General features: G+C 49.1%; 7 protein-coding genes across 7 annotated transcripts; 2 read left to right on the top strand and 5 right to left on the bottom strand.

Annotated features, from left to right (window-relative positions):
* Positions 1–216: 216 nt before the first annotated feature.
* F4812DRAFT_138192 (glycoside hydrolase family 5 protein) lies at positions 217–1,879 on the bottom strand. Its single transcript, XM_047929604.1, has 2 exons — positions 1,242–1,879; positions 217–1,100 (listed from the first exon to the last, which is right to left on the bottom strand). The coding sequence occupies exons 1-2, from the start codon at positions 1,732–1,734 to the stop codon at positions 340–342; spliced, it is 1,254 nt and encodes a 417-aa protein (XP_047787583.1). The 5' UTR covers positions 1,735–1,879; the 3' UTR covers positions 217–339.
* A 3,307-nt stretch (positions 1,880–5,186) lies between these two features.
* On the bottom strand, positions 5,187–6,464 carry F4812DRAFT_452625 (PH-domain-containing protein; the record flags this gene model as incomplete). Its single annotated transcript, XM_047936376.1, has 2 exons — positions 5,187–6,239; positions 6,318–6,464. The coding sequence occupies 2 exons, from the start codon at positions 6,462–6,464 to the stop codon at positions 5,187–5,189; spliced, it is 1,200 nt and encodes a 399-aa protein (XP_047787582.1).
* A 1,335-nt stretch (positions 6,465–7,799) lies between these two features.
* F4812DRAFT_440271 (uncharacterized protein) lies at positions 7,800–8,763 on the bottom strand. The gene has a single exon (XM_047935144.1). It carries the CDS (start codon positions 8,502–8,504, stop codon positions 8,100–8,102), a length of 405 nt encoding a protein of 134 aa, XP_047787581.1. The 5' UTR covers positions 8,505–8,763; the 3' UTR covers positions 7,800–8,099.
* A 7-nt stretch (positions 8,764–8,770) lies between these two features.
* On the bottom strand, positions 8,771–11,600 carry F4812DRAFT_440268 (uncharacterized protein). The gene has a single exon (XM_047935143.1). The coding sequence runs from the start codon at positions 11,339–11,341 to the stop codon at positions 9,323–9,325; it is 2,019 nt and encodes a 672-aa protein (XP_047787580.1). The 5' UTR covers positions 11,342–11,600; the 3' UTR covers positions 8,771–9,322.
* Positions 11,601–11,809: 209 nt separating this feature from the next.
* On the bottom strand, positions 11,810–15,390 carry F4812DRAFT_440266 (microtubule associated protein-domain-containing protein). Its single transcript, XM_047935142.1, has 3 exons — positions 14,823–15,390; positions 14,499–14,766; positions 11,810–14,428 (listed from the first exon to the last, which is right to left on the bottom strand). The coding sequence occupies exons 1-3, from the start codon at positions 14,931–14,933 to the stop codon at positions 12,540–12,542; spliced, it is 2,268 nt and encodes a 755-aa protein (XP_047787579.1). The 5' UTR covers positions 14,934–15,390; the 3' UTR covers positions 11,810–12,539.
* A 2,097-nt stretch (positions 15,391–17,487) lies between these two features.
* Positions 17,488–19,848, top strand: F4812DRAFT_440264 (carbohydrate-binding module family 18 protein). Its single transcript, XM_047935141.1, has one exon. It carries the CDS (start codon positions 17,855–17,857, stop codon positions 19,133–19,135), a length of 1,281 nt encoding a protein of 426 aa, XP_047787578.1. The 5' UTR covers positions 17,488–17,854; the 3' UTR covers positions 19,136–19,848.
* Positions 19,798–21,719, top strand: F4812DRAFT_138108 (uncharacterized protein). Its single transcript, XM_047929603.1, has one exon. The coding sequence runs from the start codon at positions 20,062–20,064 to the stop codon at positions 21,478–21,480; it is 1,419 nt and encodes a 472-aa protein (XP_047787577.1). The 5' UTR covers positions 19,798–20,061; the 3' UTR covers positions 21,481–21,719.
* Positions 21,720–23,235: the final 1,516 nt, after the last annotated feature.

Here is a 23,235-nt window from a genome sequence, read left to right as displayed (position 1 = left end):
AACTTTCTCTTCACTTTCTTCTCATAGATATTTCGAGATAATATTTGTAGCAATAAATCAAGCTCTACTGTGGGATGTAGGCTACCTTAGGTAGGTAGGTAAATAAAGGGGGTATCAGAACCAAGTCCAACTCGCGTACACCCAGGCGACTTACTCCGACTAGTATCGTCAAGCGTATGATCTAAGATTCCTCCTTCTCGTCCTCGTCTCTGCTCAAACTTCATATATATACACCTCCTATATACCCAAGAAGAATCATTATCATCATCCTGTCTTTACATAAAAATATTTACTTAGAAATCTCCTATCACCCTTAACTCACTCTCTCACTCTCTCTCCTCACGGCCCCTGAGTAACTTCGAACATGGGCTTCAACAACTCGGGCAGCTTCGGGTTCCTCAAGTTCTTCCAGTCCCCATCCAGCAACCCCCACCCCTCGTCCGCGCCCACGTTCCCCTCCCGGACGTAATACGAGCCTTGGACGGCCCACAGCGCCCACTCGCCGTCGTTGCCCGTGACGTACTCCCGCAGGCACTGGAAGTACGCGTTGTCCTCGTCGGACAGCCCGTCGTTCGGGCCGCCCGACATGCCGAAGCCGAACTCGGACAGGATCAGGGGCGCCGTGTAGTCCTTGCCCTGGGCCAGCACGAAGCCGTCGAACAGCCCGTACGTCTCCTTGAGCAGGCTGCAGTTGCCCTTGGCCAGCGCGAACGTCACGGTGAACGAGTACGCGTGCCACTCCCACACGTGCTTGCCCTTCCACCCGCTGACGTCCAGCGCCTTGTTGACGCGCAGGTGCGTCAGGTCCGTCGCGCTCTGCGTGCCCCCCACGATCACCAGCAGGTCCGGGTTCGCCCCGTGCACCCGCTGCGCCCCCTGCGTCATGAAGTCGTACCAGTCCGCCCGCCCGTTCGTCCCCTGCAGCAGCAGCTCCCGCACCTCGTTCCGCAGCGACATCCCGATCACCCCCGCCTGCGACGTCGACCACTTCGCCATCGCCTCCAGCCCGTTCAGCCAGTCCTGCGTCTTGAAGAACCGGCTGTTCCACTGGTTGTACCCGAACCCTTCGTCCCACCAGCCGTTGCCGTCGTCGAGGTTACCTAGGTACGTAACGCCGGATGTTAGGTTTTCACTACTCCATTTTCTTCCTTCTTGCCTTCTCATTACAGGGGTTGGATATGGCGGTGGGAAGACAGAGAAGGTATTTAGAATGTTCAGAAAAAGGGGAGGGGATTACTTACAGCACCAACTCGCCTTGCTGACGTGGTTATCCAAAATAGTCATAACGCCCCTCTTCCAGAGCGCCGCGATGACCGCCTCGTAGACGGCGCGCGTGGTAGCCCCGCTGACGAAGGGGTTCTTCTCGGCGACCTGGGCGTAGATGCCGTCCATGTCGCTGGCGCTGACCCCCGCGGCGCTGGCGGCGCTGGCGAAGGAGTCCGACACGCGGACGTCCGGGTTGAGCGCGTGGTCGATCGAGTACGTCAGGCGCACGCAGTTGAACCCCTGCGCGGAGATGAAGTCCGCGATGTAGTCGATCGACTGCTTGTGCAGGCCCTCCGGCAGGTTGGCTTCTTGGTGGCCCGCCCAGTTCACGCACCGCAGCTTGACACGCTTGCCGTCCGCGTCGAGGATCCATCGCGACGACGTCGATAGGGGGAGCTTTTGGGCCGCGGTGAGGGCCGCCGGGAGCACTGTCGCTCCTAATACGGCGAGGAGCGAGAGCAATCTCATCTTGACAGTGGCCCGCTCGGCCGAGTCGAATACAGGGGTTCGAGTCTATGTGTGTGTGTGCCGTGATACTGAATTATTTATCTCTGCACAGCTTAATCTAGGTTCCTATGCTCTCAGTCGGGCGTCAAGGGTTTCTTCTCAACACCAGTCTCTCGAGCAGGTGAGAATCTGGCTACACACATACAGCGAGCTAGGAACACGCGAGAGAACAAGATAAGAAAATAAAAGGAGCGACCCGGTGCGCGGATCTGCCGTCGTATATAGACAGACCACAGCAGGGAGCAGGAGCAGCTAGCTGGGAAGCGCGGACAAGGAAACCAGAACGTGGTCTGCCCACGTCCAAGACAGTAGTATCACGAAAAAGGCAGACCGACGACCATACAATGACGCCCTCCGCACTGCTACTATGTACCTGACCCTACCTTGCCTTGCATTGGCAAGTGAAAAACTGACCTTCCCGATCGAATTAGATAGGTTAATGACCAACGCAGCATGCCCCCCCGCTACTCCCCCCCCCCCCTCTTGAGCTACACCAGGGGAACGGTGGGAGCGACATATTCTCGCCACGAGATCGGTCGAGACCGAGACCATATCATAGCTGAAGGGTCGCACATCATAGGATAAAAAATGAAAAGAGAAAAAACGTGCCTGGCCCAATACGGGATCTCGAGTCGATGATCAGGTACGGTGGCACCCCTCATCAGATGCACGACAGGGGAAATACCTGCTTTGCTTTTGCGCCGCAGACGATACCCTTACCTTACCTAGAGGCACGCAGGGGAGCCAGAGGGATCTGCCGAGCCCGCATATACCTAATATAAACATGTATATATGATGGTCCGTGGTCTCTCTCATCCAAGACCATGAAGCTGGATCCAAAGCTTTATTTTTATTCATTTTTATTTTTTAAGAAATAGGAAAAGAAAAAAAAGAGAGAGAAAGTTACGAAAAGCAAAAACAAGATCTGATCGTAACCAAAGCGGCAATTCCCCTCCAAAAAAAAGCCAAGGTTGTCCAAGGTTGCCCAAGGTTGCGTCGTCGCGACACCAAGACATGGGTGGTCATTATAGCAGACCGCATGACGGCGACGGGTGATTGGCCGGTTTGCCGTTTGGGCGACCGTCGAATGGGAACTCCAAAAAATACCTACCCTGTCGAGCTGTGCAGTGCTGTGCAGTGCTGTGTGTTGTGCTTTGCAGCCGTTGGAGATTTCTCCAAAAGCCGGTTAGCCAGGGGTAGATAGGCCAGGAAGGTTAGTTTACTTGTTGCAAGGTTGTATTGCATTGTACGTATTGTCCTATAAAATAAGTGTAAGTGTAGGTAGGTGTAAGTGTGTATTCCTCTTGTAAATGGGAAGTGGAGTGGGGTGGAGTGGGTTGAACCGAAACGGCCTTATTTTCTGGTCAAGCAAAAAGGAGGACGGGACGGGATGAGATAGGATATTCAGGGTCAATGCGGAGAGGTCAGGGGAAAGAGAGAGCGCCACAGCTGAAAGGTTGTGTACCCAAATAGTAATGTAAACAAGGTAGGTGAGTGGTAAGTGGTGAGTGGTGAGTATGTAAACCACTAACCTCATGACATGAATGGGTTAAATACCAGCTGAGTTCCCACCTTGCGGTTCGATGGCAGGTTGCATCGTACCTAGCATTTCGACCCGCCGTCGTTGTCATTGTCGTGCTTTGCCCTGTCGTGCCCTTGCTCTACCCTGCTCTACTCTCCTCCCAAATCACCGAACCAGGTCCGGCTTCGATTTTACGCATTCAGCTATCGCGATCACCTGCTCACCTTTACTTTTCTCCCTCTTCTCCAACAAAATTCGCAATGGCTGGTCTGATAGGACGGGGACGCGGGAAAGGTCCGGATGACCTGCCTCGACGAGCCTGGCGGGTGATAACCTAATTCCAACCGGCTCTTCGTCTTCTTTTTTTCTCATGTGAAAATTACATACATAAAAGACAGGTAGGTACCTAACCTAATCTAAGATCCCCTTCCGTCCTCAAGGTCTAATATGTGTACCCAAAGTCAGTACAATGTTACCGTAGCACGAACATGCTATGTAGATCAGATCACGAAAATCACCATCGTGAAAGACGGCCCTGCCAGCATCGGTTTCTCCTAGTTATAGGAATAGGAATCTACCCACCAGCCAAAACCATCCCAAACCCAGACATCTATCTCGCCAATCTCCATAGTCCTTATCTTGATGTTTATCTCTTCATGCCTCGTGGCAGTTAAACTACCTGCCTACCTTACCTAACTAACAGTAAACGACCTAACCTAAAGTAACTAATAGGTACTCTCACCTACCTACCCGAGTAAGGATCTCTCGACGATCCTCTAGTGCGGTGCAGAAATTCGCCGCGGTTTTGTATTTATTTATTTTTCAGCCCCCTCCCCCTCCCCCTCCCCATCTCCATCCTCCTCCTCCTCCTCCCCGCCGAACCGCCTTCCGGATCGACGAGGCTATTTTAGGTAGGTCCGTACCTACATTAGGTACCTACCTACCTAACCTACATATATGCCACTGGAGCCGAGCTACGTCGATGGGTTTAGCTTTTGACCTAACCTATTGTTAGCTTCTGCTTTCCATCTTTAGTTTCCACTTCACATCTAGGGGTAGTTGGTTTACAGTGTTATAGTCCATGGGTACCTACCTAACCTATCCTCGCAAAATAGACCCGAATCCCTCGCTCTAGCTCGGCTCAGCTTCCTACGAGGAAAACAAAAAAAAACATGTCAAATTCTGGACATAACCCGAACTTGCCGAGCCGAGCTAAGTGCGGCGCAAACAGGTTGAATGGGTTTATGTGTACCTGTGGCTAACACGTAGGAATTTACAGGAATCTATCACCAGAAGATTCCCCCCTTAAACCAAAAATAAACCCAAAAATAAAAAGAACTCTTTTCTATATTATATTAACTAATATAGTCGCACACGGTAATTATTGCATTTTGCAAAGCTGATGGCAGGCAGCAGTACAGCAGTAGTACAGCAGCAGGGCAGCAGAGCAGCAGAGTTAGCAGTATCAAAGTGTTGTACAAACAAACCCTCGTCATTATCATACTGCAGAGCATGCATGCATGCATGCGATACAACACAACACGTCTGAATACTTCCTCCTCTTCTTCTGTATCGTAACACTTCGTTAAGGGGTTAACAACACCTCGCTCTCCCACCTCCCACCACCACCACCACCTCCTCCCCCTTCCCCCCTTCCTTTCCCTCCTCTTATACGATATTATACTTCTTAGCTCGTAGCAACCGAGACAGTAGTCGTAGTAGTATTAGTAGTATTACGCACTCCTCTCTCTCTCGCCCTGTGTTGCACCTGTACCTGTATACCTGTGCCTGACCATTACACGTTCCGAAATGCAGTCTTTACCGTATTGCTCCTAAAGGGGGGTATCACGAAAAAACAAAGTGCCTTTCGCATGATTAGCGTCATTAGCCTTCATGCTGCTGTTGCGGGCAGTGGTGATGGTGGCGGTAATGTCACGTTCCCCGAGGCGGCTGCCCGGGCTTCCAAGTCCCTGCGCTTGGAGAGCAGGCTCTTGAAAGCGCCCAGGCACTGCACCAGCGTCTCCTCGTCGTGCGCGCAGTAGCGGTACGTCTTCTCGTCCGTGATGACCTGGAAGCAGTGCGACTTGGTCTTGCTGATCGGGTCGATGTCCACGACGTTGACGATCCCCGAGAGCGATAGTATGAAGGACGCCTTGTACTCGGATTCGTCCTTGTAGAGGATGAGATTCCGAGGTCGGAGAACCGCCCACCGGTTTTTCCACTGCTTCACACCGCCTTTGCTGTTGAGCAGCCACAGCCAGCCTTGCCAGACGATGCGGTCCGGGTCGTTCTCGAGGTTATTCAGGCCGCTGAGTTGGCTCGCATTCCTATGCCACAAATTCGGGCGGTTATTGGAACCGGTTTCTATATGCGTCCCCGACGTCGTGGGCGATCGAGCACCGAGACTCTCGATAGACGCACCGTGGACTCGTCCTTCGTTATCGGAGATATCCGAATGGGATGCCAGTTCGTTGCCAGATAGACCCGAATAATCGTTGTGCGAAAGTCTTCTCGTAGATTGCGCAGATCGTGACGATCTCGGATCGACAGGCTCGGGTGAGCTAGAGATGGGTCTTTCGTGATCTTGGGGTGTGATCCGCGTCGTTCCCGACCCATTCTGCAGCATACCGACGGGAGCGAACGTCTGTCGGCGAATGATAGGACTTGCCAAGAACATCTCTTCTTCCTCTTCCTCGATCTTAGCATCTTTCTTAATTAAATCCACCCATTCTTGCGCATCCTTCGCACTCGGAGCCTCGAAGTGGTAGTTCTTCGCTGGAGAGAATAGACCGAAGAGATTATGACGCTTGTTCTTGGGGTCTTTGAGGAGCGTAACGGCGGAGAGTTCCGAAGTGTAGAGCTTGTGTCGAAGCTTGCTCTCCTTGTCTGTCTTGTATATCGAGAGAGCACTGGGTCTAAGGACAAGATAAACGGATTTCCAAGTCTGTATGATCTCATTGTCTTAGCGCACTGAAAGCTACAATATTCGGGGGCAGAATGATGGTGTAGTATAGCCGCTCACCTTGGTCTTCTGGGTTCGCTTCTGGACATAGCCGCTCTTGAGCACACGGTCGAATTCGAAGCTTCCATTTTGATTGACTGGGCTGGCCATCGGCGTAGCAATTTGGTTTCGTAGACGATTAATTTGGGAGTTTGCGGGCGCAGCCATCGCGGATGAAGGAGGAATGCTAATGGTCGCACCGCGACTTGAAATATTGGTGGGTAGCTCGATAGGTGATTGGGTCGCCGTCTCAGCCATCGTAAGCTCTTTGGGGTCGACGCGTTAAAACAAGGTCGATATCTAAGCTCCGAAACAGAATGATTTATTATTATCTTTTTTCTTTTTTGAAGTATTAGATTAGTTGAGTCGACCTCGGTCTAATTACGAATAACAGTAACGTGTTGTTTACACCAAAATATCGTATGGAAATCGTAATGTCAGGGGGGTAAAGCGGATTTAAAAGTCGGAGCAGCTCAAGAATAGGTAGTCGACGCGATTCATTGCTGAACAACAACAAAGTATTGTACCACAAGGTATTAGCCCGACGAGATAGGGAAGTCAATTAAGAATGGAACTCAGACTGGTAAACCAGCTGGCAAGGAAAGTTCATCGAATCAAAAAGTCGAAGAGTATGCGAAAAGAGAAAGTGAGAAGTGAGAAAGGAAGTCGGAGGAAGAGGAAGAAGAGGAAGAGGAAAAAGAAGAAGAAGAAGAAGCTTAGAAGGTGGCCGTAGGTAGTTGGATAACCAATAAGGTTTAAAGGCGCGCCGGAATGCCCCTCAACTCATCAACAAGATTCAGGGCTATTGCTCAATGCGAACCCTCGATGCACAATTAACTTTTAAGAAAGTGCTTTTAGGAGGAATGAATCGCGGCTATAATGGCCCAAACATGAGCGAATTAGCATGAATGCGCATGTGTGTGAGAAAAGGGTACCTAGGTAGGTAAAGAGTTCGCAAGAAAGTGTAAGAATTGAATTGCCACAAAAGAAATACGATTGGTCAAAGTGAGTCGGTCAAAGTCAAAATGGTAGGTAAGAGGAACCTGTTAGATGTGTTGTAAAAATAGAAAAAGAAGAAGCTCGTGGAGTTGTTTTGGTGTAATAACAGGTGTGTAGGTAATAGGTACCTACTGTAATGTAATACATAATAATACCTAGGCAATAAATAAATAAAAAGTTCGGGTTTCTACCGGATTGTCGCACAAGCACCGCCTTTCTGGAACCCTTATACGTACATAGTACCTTTTTTTCGGTTTGTTTTTTTCGTATTAAACTGTAATTAAGCTCCTAAAAGGTAATAACGCCAGCTAGGTTGTGCTAGGACCAGGTGTTTCAGGAACTGCCGGACGCTAAGGCCCTAAAACATCTTAATAAACTAGCCACCTAAGCTGCTAAGGGATCTCCGTGACGAGGCTAGTGATCGTTTCTTGTGGCTGTATCACCCAATCACAATCACAGCTCGTATGTATGTACGTAGCCCTACGAGTTACAACCCCATTGTATGCACCATTACGTATGTGAATCCTTACAAATAACAGCTTTTTTTTTTCTTTCTTTTTCTTACACGCTTCTTTCTCACCCGCATGTTCCGAATATTTCTGGAATGTGTCAGGTAAAGTGCTTTTTTGCTCGTAAAGGATAGAACACACTTTCGCTCTAGCTAACTACCTGGGTGCCTAACCTAATATATATCATGATGATGAGTCTCTCACATCTGTATGTATATTTATAGACGGAGATATACTCCCTATAAGACCAACTAATATATCCATTACTACCTAAGGTACCTAAACTAGCCTATTCCTACCCCGTATGCTGTCCCGCCCCAGCCGCCTTCTCCTTGCTCACATCCGGGTCTGGCCCTTCTCCCGCCTTCGACCCGGGCCCTTCGGATCTGACGCCTGTGGACTTGCTGGGGCTAGGCTGTGGATCCGGCTGCTTGGCGGGGTGACCGCGATCTTGGACCCCCGACGACGCCGTCTTCGTTGCCTGTTCGCGATGTTCGTCCTTCTGCTCCGCGGACGGGTCGTTCGACTTCTTCGTCTGGTCTACCACCACCACCGTATAGCGTGCTGCGCTTGTCGCGAAGGGCGCCCGGGTTGTTGTTATTCGGGTGCTTGGGATAGGTCGTCTACCCCCTCGGTAAGTGGCATGCTGCCGACTGGTTCGAGATGGGTCTAGGCGGGGGAGCTTGAGAATCGACTTCATTTTCTCTGCTTTTCCTCTCCCTCTCGGTTAGCGACGAGAGAATTAAATTTTGTAGTAGAATTTGTTTATGAATTTGTTTTACTTGGCCAGAAGATGAGGGATGATTTACCTAGAATTTAAACAAGTCCCTACCTACCTACATGAAGCTGGTGAGGCTCACTAGGATGATCGTTCTGTCACCAATACGTCAGCATCTCGATTCTTAGATTATTAAATAATCTCGTGGCCTGTTCCGAAGCAATGACGTCTTAGAATCTAGTATACATCATGAAATTCCATTTGCTATGGGTTACACCTTCTATCGTTGCATTTATCGTGACGACAGCCTATCTACTTATTATACGATGAAACAGATATGCAAACACGCGATCTCAAGTAATTGTATTCTTTTCATGTGGTGGATAAAACAGGCAGGCAAAAACCAACACGGCTTCAAGTTAATAGAACCATCAAAATAGTATCAGACAGCTTTTCTAGACATCGTTAACAACCAAGAATAAAGTATTAATGTAAATGTCGTAGGCCAGGCAACCAGTACCAACAAATATTCTAATCTAACCTATACGGGGGTATCAATCCTCTCTCTCTCCCTCTTATCCCATCGGTACTCTCTCTTCTCATCCAACGTCCAGTCTGAAGTCTATAACACGGCGACTCTACCTTCCCGTGTCCCTTCCTATTATCTACCTCCTAATCTATTAGAGATAGGCACCTACCTACCCATCGAGCCGACAAACGCGGTCTTCGAAACTTCTAGTAAAAAGCAGGCTGGCCTTAGCAAGCATACTGTGTAGACATAAGCAAAACCTTACCGCACCTTACTTCCTCCCCTTCGGCGTAGCAACCCTCACGCCCCTTGCGCTCCCCCACACGCTTTCCGATACCTTCCGCGGGATCTTTCGCCCGCGGAGCCTCTGGTCGATAAGCCACATCCCGACGACGAATTCCGTCCGGTCTAGATATCCGCGCCCGCGTCTGTCCACCAAGTCCCACACCTCGGCCAGCTCGTCCGGCGGCAGCCGGCTGCGCGCCCAGATATCGCGCACCACCACGTTGGCTACGACTTGGTCCAGCTCTCTTTCTTTACCGTTGGAAGCAGAGGTGGGGACGGATAGGGTATCCCCGTCAGATGGCACTAGAAGCAGGCCGCGGTTACTCGCCCATACGCCTTCGTACCGCTTGCGCTCTCGGGGCGTGATCTCCTCGCGCCAGCGGCGGCGCTGGCCTTCCTGGTGTATGTGCTTGTTGCCGCCCAGCTTACCGAGGGGCTTGTGGCGCCGTGAACGAGCGACCTCTTCGTCATCCGACTTACTTGGGGGATGACGTAGCGTCTGGCGCATATGCGGTGTCTGCTTGCGGGATGGTGGTTTTGGTGGCGGCGTCTTTGATAGCGTTATGCGAGACGACGCGAGAGAACCGGCCACAATGGCGTCTGTGAGAGACTCCAGGGGTAAGTTTGGAGAACTCGCGTGCGACTGCTGTCGAGGGGGAATTGGTGGACGACTGGTAGAGGTGGCCTCTGTAAATATAGTCCGGGTTGTTAGAGGCCGCCTTAGTCGTACTGTGTTAGGGGTTGATGGCCGAGATCTGCTTCTCTCTGGGGAGCTGGGGTGGGGCGTTGGGACTGATGAAGCAGAGACGAAGGTATCATTAGATGAAGTTGAACTTCGACGAAGGTCATCTTCTTGAAGGGGTGGTACCGTGGCTTCATTTGAGGGAGGTGGGTATTGCGATCTTGGTCTAGATGCTTGTTCTGGCGGCACTGCGTCTGGCGCTTGTATATCATTCAATATAACCTTCTGGGATGTAGACCGTGTTGGCCGAGGGGATAAGATCACGGTATCCGCCTGCCTAATAGGTTTTGGTGGCGTAGAAGCGCGCGGTTTACCGGTAGACTCTAGAGTCCTAGGTTGCAAAGACGCATGCGGTTTGTTCTTCGTCCTTGCTGGTGGAGGAGTAGGGGGGCGTGCCTTTACTTCAACAGCTAAGTCTTGAGTCTTGCGACGTCCATCCTGAACCAAATTTGTTATTGAAGCTGAAGGAGATGGCGTTCTTTGCCAAGCTATGTTACTGGCTAATATTGATGGGGATAGGTCACTCGTAGATGCAGAGCTCGTAGCCCTTGGAGGCGTTAAAGGTCGAATTGGAGGCTTCGTTCCAAGTAACTTTGAGGTATCCGGTACTTCTGTGTCTTTCTTGACGGGATCTGTATCATCTCTTTTCTTTTCGAATATCGATATGAGGGTGTTGGTAGAAGGGATTGATGTCATATCCGTCGTTAAGTCAAGGCTCGTCACTGAACTGGCACCGCTGTCGGCATCGGGGTTATGTTTCGGTTGTTTTCTAACCAACTGCTGGGCGTATGGATGCGATTGAGCTGTCTGATGATGGGTAGGACTAGTAGACCTGCTGGCGGCTAGGGTGGCAGCTATGAAAGATGGAGAACGAGGATCTGGCACGGCATGTTTGGTCGCAATCCCCAAGGAAGAGGAAGCACCATGATTGCGATTCAAGGTTGATTGTAGGTGTTGAACCGAAGGTTGATTCTTTATATGTTGTTCGTTTCCAATGCTGTTGCTACCCGTGTTTTGTCGGCTGACTGCTTGCGAATGATCTCGCGAAGCTGAGGCTGCCGAGGTTGCTGCGATAAGCGCACCATTGTCGAGGTTTCGAGAAGAGGTCGTGTTTGTAGGTAATTGTTTGGGTGTAGATTTCGGCATGGATTTCTGGAAGGCGAGAGAGGCGCCTTTCAAGGCGGCATTGTAGGAGGCATTGTCGTTATTTTCGGAATTATTTGGCGGCAATCGGCTCCGATTAAGGGTCCCTGATTCATTCATGAGGCCCGTTGATAGGAGGAGACCGCCTAGGTTGGAGGCTTAGGACAGTGACGTTTCATTTATAGGCAAGGTATAAAGCTATTAACGATATTTGATAAAATATTGTTGCGCAAATGGTGAGACTGGAACAATAGCAGCTTCCCACATTGCGGTTGTAGAGTGGAAGATTAAAGGCAGTTGACCGTTTCGAAGTTAGGGGGCTTAATGGCGTAACAGTTAGGAGGTACATGTTAGTAGTAGGGCTGAAGCCTGAAACAAGTCCACGCTAAAGAAAAACCGGTTACCGATATCTGGGGTCTTGGATCAGGGGTACCTGCACCTAATGAACCTTGCTGTGCTTCGATGCCTCTACATTATTGTCACATGACATAATGTATTTACACTTCTCCCACTACCTAACCTAAGTGGACCATGTACAGTTAGGTAACCTTGAATTATGCACTCAGGCAAGTAGCAACATGAGCAAATCGCCGATAGGCTCAGTATTAGCAATTATAAATTAACTAGGTGCCTAGACATTAAATACGGTCATTTTCACTTCCTCCTTTACCAAGCTGTACTTGCTTAATGATTCAAGTTTTTTTTATAAAAAATAAAAAAAATTTGACCAGCTTCAAGCTGGCCCTTTATTTCAGCTACGAAGATAGAAGCTGGAATATGGAATATGGAATATGAACCAGGAAACATGCATAGTTATTTGCTATCCATCTTGAACGCCTTATGAACCGACGCCCATTCCAATACTCCCGCAACCCCCCCTTAAGCTGCTTGCCTGCCTTTCGCCTTCACCCCCCCTTCCGATTATGTTCCAACAAGGAGTATGTAAAATCAGGCAAATCAAAGCCACCATGAGTACGACAACCCAAGTGCTATGTGCTATCGGCCGGTCTTGAGAAACGTCAAGCTCGTCAAGTTAGGATTCCACCTAAGTGGCCTCGCGGCGAACGACATCATAATGCAATTAAAAGCAAATACAAGAAACGGAATAATAAGGAAGAAACAATAACCAGTTCATGGAAATCAAAAACGATGCCAAATCATCATCAACAAAATTACGTAAAAGTATCCCGAAGAGCGCCATCGCTACCAGGTTGTGAGAAGCGTCACATAAATCGTAACGGTCAGTCGCGTAACTTTTCGAAGCTCGTAAATGCTCGTTATCGCTCGTTATAGTCTAGTGGGAAGACTAATGAAATGCTCAGTAGGCATCTTCATCAGTCCATTCACTACCCGAAATGATACGATTGCCTTCAGCATCTATCGTAACGTTGCCAGATTGCAACTGGGGTGGGATCCCTCGATACCGCTTAGGTATGTTTGCTTGCTGGCGCGAGTAGGGGTCTTCTGGTGTAAATCGTTTCCCTCTCGCCGCTCGTACCTTGGCGTAATACGCATCAGATGCGTCTGCCTCCGGCTCGGAATTATCGTCATACGTCTCCCAATTTTCGGATCCAGTTACTACTGTAGACGTATTTGAGATCTGCCTTGGAGGGGGTGCTTGGGGGTAGGATGATTGCATAAGTCGCTCACTTTGTGCAGACATATGCGAATCATGATGCGACTGGGATCTTGAATAAGAATGGTAGGACTCTCGCTCGTATGCTCGATCATCATACACATCGTCCGGCTCAACAGCTCGGATATGCGTGCTCGAACCTAGTCCAACGTTTCGGTAGGGATTCACCGGGGTTTCTAACTCGGGAGGCGGGTTTAGGTCTCTCATCTTCGGGGGAGGTGCTCGCGAGAGAGGATGCCCAGGACGCAGTATACTTTGAGCGCGTGACTCAGGCCGAGGTCTTTCGGGAGAGTTATTACCGTACTTGAGATTCGACAAAGGAGCACGGGCTGGTATCCTAGATGGGCTACCCTTCGGATCCTTTGGTCCTTGCATACCAGGAGGAGCTTTCCTGATCGTGCCATTGCCATTACCATTCACCACTGGCGTCTTTGATCTTGGGAATGTACCTGCCTTGCTAGCATTGCTATTGGCACGGCTCGGCGGTTGTGCTGACTTTTGCGCTTTGTTTGCTGATGGTGGAGGGCCCGCAGGGGTCTTTGATCTTGGACCTGGGGCCTGCTTTGGGGGTTCTGGTTCTAAAACATCTAGGTACCTCTCTCCGTACACGAGGAATGGGCGGCCATATTCATCCTCCCATTGCTCTAGCATCTTGGCGAGATCTGCAGCAACTTTAGGGAGCTCCTTGGCGATTCTCTTTCGCATCTTCTCCTCTCGTAACAATTTTCCTGGATCTCGCCTTTCTCCCTTCTGGCCACGCATCATCAGTCGGGACGCATCTTGGCTGGATGCTGCAAGCTCATCTCGATCATGAACAAGTGTACGGTGCCTCTCAACCAGGGCTAGAGTAGGAGCTCGCTGTTCCTTTAGAGACTCAAGTCGCGTAATCTCACGTTCGTGGGCTTCTAGCAGCGCATCGCTGTAAACATCAGAGAAAGCCGGTGTAAATTCGAGCATCTCGTCCTCTGAGAAGTATAGCGCATCCCATAACTCTTGGAGTTTGCATCGCGCATCTTCCACGAAAAGGTGCAAGTTCTGTTGCTTGAGCTCGCTCAGTCTTGCTAATTCATCCTCAAACTCATTGATCTGTCGGATACCACAGCCACGGTTGCCGTTCAGGAACGCCTTACGTTCTGCTTCGTCAACACCAAGCTTCTCCCAAAGAGCTGCGACGGATGTCTTGAGGTCTTTGAGACGCCTTTCGCGATTCTTCTTTTCATCTGCCAGTTTGTCTCTCTTGTTGCGGAGTCTAGCTAGATCTTCTTCATGCAAACCGAGCTGCTCAGGGGCATCACGATAATACTTCACGATCGCACCATCGGTTTGAGCTTGAGGCGTACCGAGCTCGGCCCATAGCTGGATAATGTGTTCCGATATGGATTTTACTGTGTTTACACGTCGGGTGTATTCCTCGTAGACTCTGGTGAATTCGTCGTCTAGTTTATTAACGTAGGCGGGGGAAAGGTCGAAATTCGGCGGGATAGACTGATTCGGCCCGGTGGGTGGCAAAGTAATGTTTATGAATGTGGGCTCCAGGTGGGAGGAATAAGACTCGAGCGCTTGTACAAGTTCTGCAAAGTCGATCAATACAAACTGCCCACCTCAATATTTGTTTATGCGCAGTAATTCAAATCAACTTACTCTTAACTTGCTCGAATCGTTCACGGTGAAGTTTGCTAATTTGCATATGTTTCTCTTTTAGCCCCGTCAAGCATCTTGTGAGCGGGTATGTGACTCGGAGATCGTCGCTGTCGGGTGTGAAGCTGCGTGATGATCTGGGGCCATCAAGCGACGCTTCCATTTGGCGGATTAAGGTAATCAATCTTTGCGCCTCTTCGACTAGATCATTCTTCTCCTCTGTCACCTGCTTCACTTGGTTGTTCAAAGTCTCCGAGAGGGCTGCGAAGAGCTGTGGGGTTTCCCTATTAGTCTTCGTTGACCCCCCTGGTTATAGCATGGGCTCACCTCTGATTCTCTGTTTTCGCGATCATGGCTAGAAACACCAATCTCGTCGAAGAGGCCATGGAGTTGGCCGATTATAATATTAACCTGCTGGGAAAGGTAGCTCGCGTCCATCTTGCATGCGATGCTGAACAGCAGATGGCTTAAATGCCTAACTGGTTGTATTCATGAATTGTAACAAATTTTTTGTTGAGAAGGTTAGGCAGATATCGCAAGCGGTGACGCACTGGCCTTACACGCAGATTGTGGTTCGATATCACAGTCAGAGAATCTGGTCAAGTTTAAAACGAATGAATGAATCTTTTTTTTTTTCTGGTTCGGCAACGCAACCTAGAAGCTTGGTGAGGTCAGTCGGCGCATCCCAGGCGATCAAGTTACGCCAAAAAGATTTCGTGCGTTTTGCATGCGCAAGCGGCCTCGGAAAAAAAAAAAGATAAGAGTTTGTAGAGGATCAAATGCAAATGCAAATGCAAGTGATTTCGTAGGTTGATAGTAGATAAGATGATGTGTCTCTCTTTTAGAGGCCGATTGAGACGTTGTCTAAGAAGGCAATATGGAGGGGAAGATGAAGGTAAACCCATTAAGGCAGATCAACAATCGAACCACGAGTTATTATTTGCCAGTTTCTCCCTCGACGCTTCCACTTTTCATTACATGGGCTGTCACCACGGCAACTGCTCATTTTTAGCTTATGTTTAGCTCTTGTTTAGTCCAATGCGGTTGCTGCCGTTTCATATTTTGCCCCACCCCAAATCAAGATTTCTTGTGTACCCCTATCGATAAGCATCGGGTGCCTCCAATCAAAACAAATGTTAGTTTCCGAAAGGAGGCATAATGGGCATAAGCAAGCATAGGCCGGCATAAAGCAGGCATAAGCAGACTAAAAAATCCGATCCTATCACATACCTTAGAGTATGTTTGGTCCTGCGAAGAATTGCATATGGCGCATCTGCAATGCAGGCGCCGAGGCGAAGGATTGTTGCCCGCATGTCTCGGACCTGGGCCGTCTCCTATACGACCTATGCAACATATTAAGCCACAACCTTCTGGCTAAAGATAAAAAAAGAAAAGGAAAAAAAACAATCCGGTACCTATCCTACCTAGGTACTTTTTGTTTTTCTTACGATAGCCAGGTTGACATGCCTCAATCCTTGCTGTTGTTGTGTAGGTATCAAGAGCTTATTGTTTATATGAAGAAGGGAAAAAAAGTAAGACTGCATATACGTATATGTTGATCAGATTATTTCCGTATATATATCTACTAGGTAATTGTACGTCCTCCTTTAATATTAGTAGTTAAGCTCGATATGTAACTTGCCTCGACCCTGTATCTTCCCGAGACACTTCATCACATTATCCCTTCCGAGCCAAGTTTGAATTAATTGTCTTATTACCAATATATCTAGCCGAAAACGCCCTATTAAGTTTTTCAACTTCCAATATTCCAACCTTGTGGTAAGCCACATATCGGAGTTTTCGAATGAGAGGCGTGTCCGTTAGACTCCAAGCAGTAACCCCTTTTGGAAGTAAGTCTTTTCATTTAAAGATTTATCGGTTAAATCGCAATGTCTCTCTGACAGTCATGGATTATTATGTTCAGTTTCTATTTCTGGAACCATGAAGTTTTTCAGATGTTTAATAGCAACTGTAGCTAGGAGAGCTACCTAGGTAGTTAGTTGTACGGCACTATACCTTAGGTACCTACAGTACCTTATCGTAAATAATATGCTAGTGATGTGTATGGATATCGTTACTATGTGAAGGGCCTAAGGTAGAAGTTACGAAAACTTACCTAAATATACCATAACCTATAACATATGAGTCAGGGAATCTATGACATCGGACCAAAAGTTCCATGGAAATATTGTCATAAAGGTACCTAGCTCGATATATAATTTAATCGTGAGTTAGGATGGCTATATTGATTGTTGCCTGACCAGTATACAGTATAAAAAGGATTCTGTTCCTAAATCCCTAAGGCAGAAATATAAAATAAGTGATATCTCATAATCATGTGTAGCTCGCTAGGTGTCAATGGTATATAGTTGAGAAGAGCCGTTGACATTAAGTCCTAAAAAGTTACTTGAGCATGAGGTTAACGATATCTATAAATCCAGATCATAGTATGGAATGAATAAATTCGAGAGAAGAAGCTACATGGTGATTAATAACCCATTTCGTCGTCTGCTGCCTTGCGCAGTTAGTCAACGCTAGAACTACTTGAAATTGCGCTTCGTTACCATGCTCTATTCAAGTTATCTGTAAGTCTATGATATTATATATCAGTTATTGCGATCCTTGTAACTAAGCAGCAGCAAGACTCTAGCTGTTGAATGTCTGTTTGCCGCATAGCGCTTTGTAGTTCAGATGGAGGACTGAGTCCTGACAGATGCTGGGTTTCTGGATATACAATCTAACAACCCACGATTCTCTCTCCATCACCTCAACGTACAACGGTAGTGATATTCCGAAATTTAAGATCTATGGGCCATTAAATGGTCTCTTGCTGATTTTGTACGGTATTAGTCGAGTTGTTTGCGGGCGGTGAGTAGATTACGTAGCAAACCAACCGTTCTCGTTAGGACACGTTCTTCCCTACATCGTTATCAGGTACCTGCTTAAGGGCTGAATCACTGCAATAACTGAAAATATACTTTCTATCAAACTACGCGAATCATATTTTAAACGACAGTCATGTGAACCAAATAAGGGCCACGAGGGCGCGAAAATGGGCCCAACTTTTCTATATAAACCAATTTTCTCATCCTAACTCTACCAACCAGAACCTTTCTTCATCGTATTCTATCTTCCGCCAAACTGTGATACGTTTATCATGAGGATGATCAAGAAGATTCTAGGCGGCCTGGCTATGGCTGGGCTCGCCATCGCATGTCCTGACGATGCGCCAGCCAATACCACAACATCTAACAACAGGGCACCATTGCGGAATGTCGTCTATTTCGACCAGTATGCATCCCTCTCGCCTAACAGCGTTGTACTAAGCTAACAAAATTACAAGATACCACACGGCCATCATGCCCAACAAGAACGTAACGGCGGGTATCACCCACGTCATCATGGCCTTCGCCAACTCCTCTCTCTTCGTCGAGGAGACGGCAGGTGCCTACACGCCGTTCATGCCCCTCAACCAAGTCCGCGACATGTTCGACAACGGGACCCAACTCGGCATCGCGATCGGCGGGTGGGGCGACACGGCGGGCTTCTCGAAGGGGGCCGCGACGGAGGCGAGCCGCAGCGCGTACGCGAAGAACGTCGCGAAGATGATCGAGACGCACGGCTTCGACTTCGTCGACATCGACTGGGAGTACCCCGGCGGCAACGGCGCCGACTACAAGCAGACCCCGAACTCCAACAAGACTTGCGAGATCACCGCCTTTCCCCTGTTCCTGCAACAGATCAAGAACGCCATCGCCCCCAAGCAGCTCTCGATCGCCGTCCCCGCCAAGATGCAGGACACCATCGCCTACACGAGCGACCAGGCGCCGGCGATCTTCGCCGCGGTGGATATGGTCAACCTGATGTCGTACGACATGATGAACCGCCGGGACACCACGACCTCGCACCACACGTCCGTCAAGGGGGCCATCAAGGCCACGAAAATGTACCTGGACATGGGCCTGCCGCCTTCCAAGCTCAACCTCGGCTTCGCCTTCTACGCCAAGTACTTCCAGACCCCGCCCGGCGCGAACTGCACGCAGGCGGTCGGGTGTCCGGTCGTGGCGGCCGAGAATGCCGACGGCACGGACTCGGGCACCTCCGGCGCGATGACGTTTGAGAAGGCGCACGTGTTCCCCCCCGCGCCGCCGAAGGACCTGCTCGCGTCGGTGGATGGCACGTGCGGCGCGGACGCGGGCAAGAAGTGTCCCGCGGGGACGTGCTGCTCGCAGTACGGGTCGTGCGGGTCGACGGTGGAGTACTGCGGCATTGGATGCCAGCCGGCGTACGGTATCTGCTCGGCGCCGGACATCGTGGCGGCGTTCGGGAAGGCGTTGGCCAACGGGCAGGAGGATAAGGAGGAGGGCGCCATGTGGTATTGGGACGCGGAGCACAACCTGTTCTGGACCTGGGACTCGACGCCCCTCATGATCCAGAAGGTCCGCGAGATCGTGGTGCCGGAGAAGCTCGGCGGCCTGATGGCCTGGAGCTTGGGCGAGGATAGCGGCGACTGGACGAGAGTCACGAGCCTCGCGACGGCCGCGAAGGTCTTTAGTAACCCAAATCATCTCCTGGGGCCGTTGAGTAGGCGAGCGAGGAAGCCCTACGCTAGGCGTCATAGTCACCGGTTCCCACACTAGGGAGGGGTATTGAGAGGGATCTGTCCTGGAGAGGACATCGCATTCTATGATTTGCAGTATTTGGAGTTGGGGATTATCACTGATTTCATGAACTTGGGTTTAGGATGACCTAGGCAGTTACTCTGCAGCATGCTGGCCATGATTCACTTCGTGGTATAAGTTATCACCCTAACTGGCCGTACATGAATAACATTATTAGTCCCATATACTAGTAAATAACCTCTTATCTTAGCGTGACATTACTTGACAGTGAGTATTTGTAGAGAGGCGATAAATTGTACGAACGCCGTCTACCTAACCGAACGACAGCATGCTTAAACGCTTTCACAGGCCTCCTTCGTGTCCTTGACGAGGTTCCGGTACATGGCAGCTCGTTTCTCCAGGCTATAGGTACTCAACACTGTCCCTGAATGTGTTTTGACTTGGCTTGGATCCGGAGAGTGCCTCATATCTCTTAGGTTATTAGTAATTATAATCTCCAAAGTATTTCTGTTGGTGTTGTTTTAAATTTGATCTCTTGACTCCGAAAATAGAATAATTTACTTGGCAATAGTAATGTACCTATGATGTGTGAAGAAGCTCGACGGTTGTCGTATTGAATTGTTGATGTTGTAAAAGCCTGATCCAGGCCCACTTTTGTTAATGTCTAAGGTCAGTACATTCCCCCCTTTTAAGACCTAAGACCGGGTCAAAATCGGGGATATACTTTGGTACTTCCAATTTATTATTAAGGCGAATTTCATTATCGCAGCTCTAACCCAATTCTTGGGGAGCTCTCAGGTGTAAATCGCTAAACGCTACCAAAGTTGCTATATGATCAGCAACATATCAGCAACGTCACACCAAACCCTTTCTCCGATGCTCATACGGTGACGCTGCTCTTGAGCTTGCCTACTCCTGGCTAGCTGGGCAGGCTTCCGGCGACGATGCGGGAATTCATGGATTACATCCAGACGGTCTTCTATGCTGCCACCGGTTGGAACCGTGATAATAGCTACTCGTCGCTCAATGCCACATCTGATGCCCTTCTGAATTTTCCGACCCCTCGCGGCCTTCGCCTTACACTATCCTCCCTCGCAACTTCGCAATTCGCAACTTCGTACCAGCTCGGCACCCTGGGTGTTGTTGACGGCTCTTTATCGTACTTATACTCAACGGTACCCCTCAACAATGCCATCGCCCAGAGTGCGAAGATCCCCCTGCCGGATCTCTTGAGGAGTTACCGCCCACTTGCCGAATTGCCTCGCCGATCTGAGGAAGGGGGAGCGCAGTCAGAGGGAGGCTTAGTCAAAGGTGGACTTGCGTATGGGAGACTTTATCTCCCCGCATCCATGTTGGAGGCATTGGTAGTTAGGAGGGTCTCACCTACGCTACAGTTTCAACTAAGTGCTGTATCAGATCAGAAATTACGGAATGGAGGTACTATGTTAGGTATGGTGCAGTATGATGAAGGTCGTTATGCGGTTGAAGGTCTCGCATCGACGGATGGTGGTTTGCTGGGAGTTCGCGGATTATACAATTTTGGCGGTGATGTGGCCCACCTAGATACGCAAACGCAGCCTGCGACTACTAATGGGAATGGAACGGGTAATGGCGAAAGGGAGCGCATTTTTGGTCGTTTCAGCACTGGCGCTGAGCTTTATTACGGAACGCTGAACAAGTCTGGAGGGATGAGTGTTGGGACGCGCTTTGCAACGTTGCCTACGCACAAAGGTACTCCGCTCACTGCGACGATGACGGTCAATCCTTTGATGGGGACTATTAGTTGGACCTATGCAGTCATGGCCGGGAGCAATTGTTCGCTTGCGTCGAAAATGGATTTCAATGTCTATAGTTACGAAAGCGACTGGTCCGTGGGTATGGAGCTTTGGAGAAAGAGATCAACTTGGTCTATCAACCAAGAACTAGAAGACGTATCGACTTTGACGGACACCACGCCCGAGATGAATTTCCAAGAGAAAATTGAGTGGAATTTAGACGACCCCCCCTTACCCCTGGACACAGCCGAGATTTTACCACCATCTCTTCCTCCTCCTCCTCCATCTCCTCCACTACCCGAACTAGTCCCTCAGCTGAAGAAAGAAAGAAGTTTTCAAGCTAAGATGGAGTGGAGGCTAGACGATCCAGATGTGGCTTCGACAGCACCGGTCACCAATGAGGATGAGGATGAGGATGATCAGTATTCGGGCGTTCTGAAGGCGCGCCTGGACCAACATTTACGGCTTGGTCTTTTGTGGGAGGGTCGAGTCAAGTCTTTACTTTTTAGTCTTGGCAGTAATATTGACCTGCGGCGACTTGACTCGCCCTTCCGCACTCTTGGACTCGAGGTACAGTTCTCGTCATGAAGATGCCAATAAGATAAATCCCGACTATTTGAAATTCATTTTGAAACGGATAATCAGCGCATATGTATTGCAGTTCAACTCGACCGCGCCATATCATTGCTTGCTGATAGATTGGTGGCACGGTCGCAGTCGCGCCCCCAATAATACGCCTATCCAATCCTAGGGGCTGGTATATAGCTGACTTCCTTACCGAGGCATTCTTCCTCGGTAACAAACGATCCTGCAGTCGCACCATTAGCAGACGATTGGCAATCGTAGACAGATGCAAATTATAGGTCATTTTCTCTTCGGGCCTTGATACCTCTCTCGGTGGCCCCGGGCTAAATGCCTTGATGTTTCCCTACCTAAGGTATGTAGGCTGATTCGGCTAGACCCCTGATGCGTCCCTGGCGGCCCCTGGTGCATTATTAACTGACAAACACCCTTGCTGCATGCAGCGATACGACCCAGAAGGCCGGCCAGTCTAACTTGAATATCTATGGATGTTCGGACCACACATGGCGTCTCTTTAAAATCTCGCCCCGCGACACCCCATTCTACTATCACAAGGATAGCTAGCTACCTGCCTCCCACGGCAATGAATCTAAGCTTTCCCTCGACCATCAATGACAAGCTATTAGATTGTGACCGAGCTGTACGCCGAGAATGGGGCCGTCTTGGAGGAAGCTTGTTTCAAGAGACTGCTTGTCCAAGCTATTGATCTAAGTTCTCCAAACGTCGTGGTGGGGCACGAATTATTGCGGATTTCATGTGCCTCGGATTGGCTTGGTAGATGATGAGTGCGAGATTAGGGTATCATATATGATACGATGTAGATGACTCTTGATTATGGATGAATGCTAGCTCGGTCGACCTCTGAATATCTTATACCTATATAGCAGGTCTCTGCATCATAGAACTTGAAGAAACGAGACAGAACAATTGATTTCTAGGGGTTAGTATCATTTTATTCCTTGTGCTATGATAATATGTTGATTCATGACTCTTTATAAATCTTGTTACTCAGCTTGGAAGTCGGTTGATGGAGGATGTTAAGGTTGAAGTTCAGCTGCGGGGTACGTACTTTGGAGGCTGAGAACCTTGATGGCCAGCCCGGCCATCTTAGGGCAGGATCTCGGCATGAGAACCCTGATGGACAGGCTAATGCGTGGGGAATCCTCTGAAAACAAGTAACCGACGTATCACAACCCGTAAGTAAGGAAAAGGGTTAGTCATGGTAAATCTTCTTGAATCTGATTGGGTGAAACACTAAATAAGTACCTTGACCTTGTAGACAGCGCGCCCAATGAGTGAAAGGTCTTCACGATAATATATGGAATCGTACACAATGCGAGAAAATATCGCCGAGTAAATAATATTGGACCTTGAAGGCTGGGATAAAACATATTTTTTCATCTGGCTTGTGTTATGTGTTTGCGTATATTATATGTGACATGAGGTTTTAGCATACTAATTCGGCCATCAGCCTTGTCAAATGACGTTAGGTGTGTTGCGGTAATACTACATATCGCACCACACAAACGTCGGTTTTACCTGTCATCCCAGCCCGTAGTGGTGGTAATACGTTACCCTCGTCTAGCATCTACATAGTCCACATGGCAAAGCAAGGACAGTACCTATGAAACAGTAATAACAGTAACCTAAAAGTCTAAAAAGGACACCTGCATTGGTACATTCAACTGTAAAAAGCTTATTTTATACGACCCAGATAGGCGAATACATGAGATTTCCATCTATTCCGTAATGTCCTATAAA

Source organism: Daldinia caldariorum (genome assembly GCF_022478825.1).
Source record: "Daldinia caldariorum strain CBS 122874 unplaced genomic scaffold F4812scaffold_16, whole genome shotgun sequence".
Lineage (NCBI taxonomy): Eukaryota > Fungi > Ascomycota > Sordariomycetes > Xylariales > Hypoxylaceae > Daldinia > Daldinia caldariorum.
Note: the sequence above shows the minus strand (reverse complement) of the source record. Positions and strands in the feature narration are given on the sequence as shown.

Coding starts and splice junctions, on each gene's coding strand:
- F4812DRAFT_440268 (XM_047935143.1), bottom strand. CDS start 11,341: ATGAATGAATCAGGGACCCTTAATCGGAGCCGATTGCCGCCAAATAAT.
- F4812DRAFT_138192 (XM_047929604.1), bottom strand. CDS start 1,734: ATGAGATTGCTCTCGCTCCTCGCCGTATTAGGAGCGACAGTGCTCCCG. Junction 1,101..1,241: donor CAGCAAGGCGAGTTGGTGCT/GTAAGTAATCCC, acceptor TTACGTACCTAG/GTAACCTCGACGACGGCAAC.
- F4812DRAFT_440264 (XM_047935141.1), top strand. CDS start 17,855: ATGCCCAACAAGAACGTAACGGCGGGTATCACCCACGTCATCATGGCC.
- F4812DRAFT_440271 (XM_047935144.1), bottom strand. CDS start 8,504: ATGAAGTCGATTCTCAAGCTCCCCCGCCTAGACCCATCTCGAACCAGT.
- F4812DRAFT_440266 (XM_047935142.1), bottom strand. CDS start 14,933: ATGGACGCGAGCTACCTTTCCCAGCAGGTTAATATTATAATCGGCCAA. Junction 14,767..14,822: donor GCGAAAACAGAGAATCAGAG/GTGAGCCCATGC, acceptor GAAACCCCACAG/CTCTTCGCAGCCCTCTCGGA. Junction 14,429..14,498: donor ACGATTCGAGCAAGTTAAGA/GTAAGTTGATTT, acceptor TCGACTTTGCAG/AACTTGTACAAGCGCTCGAG.
- F4812DRAFT_138108 (XM_047929603.1), top strand. CDS start 20,062: ATGCGGGAATTCATGGATTACATCCAGACGGTCTTCTATGCTGCCACC.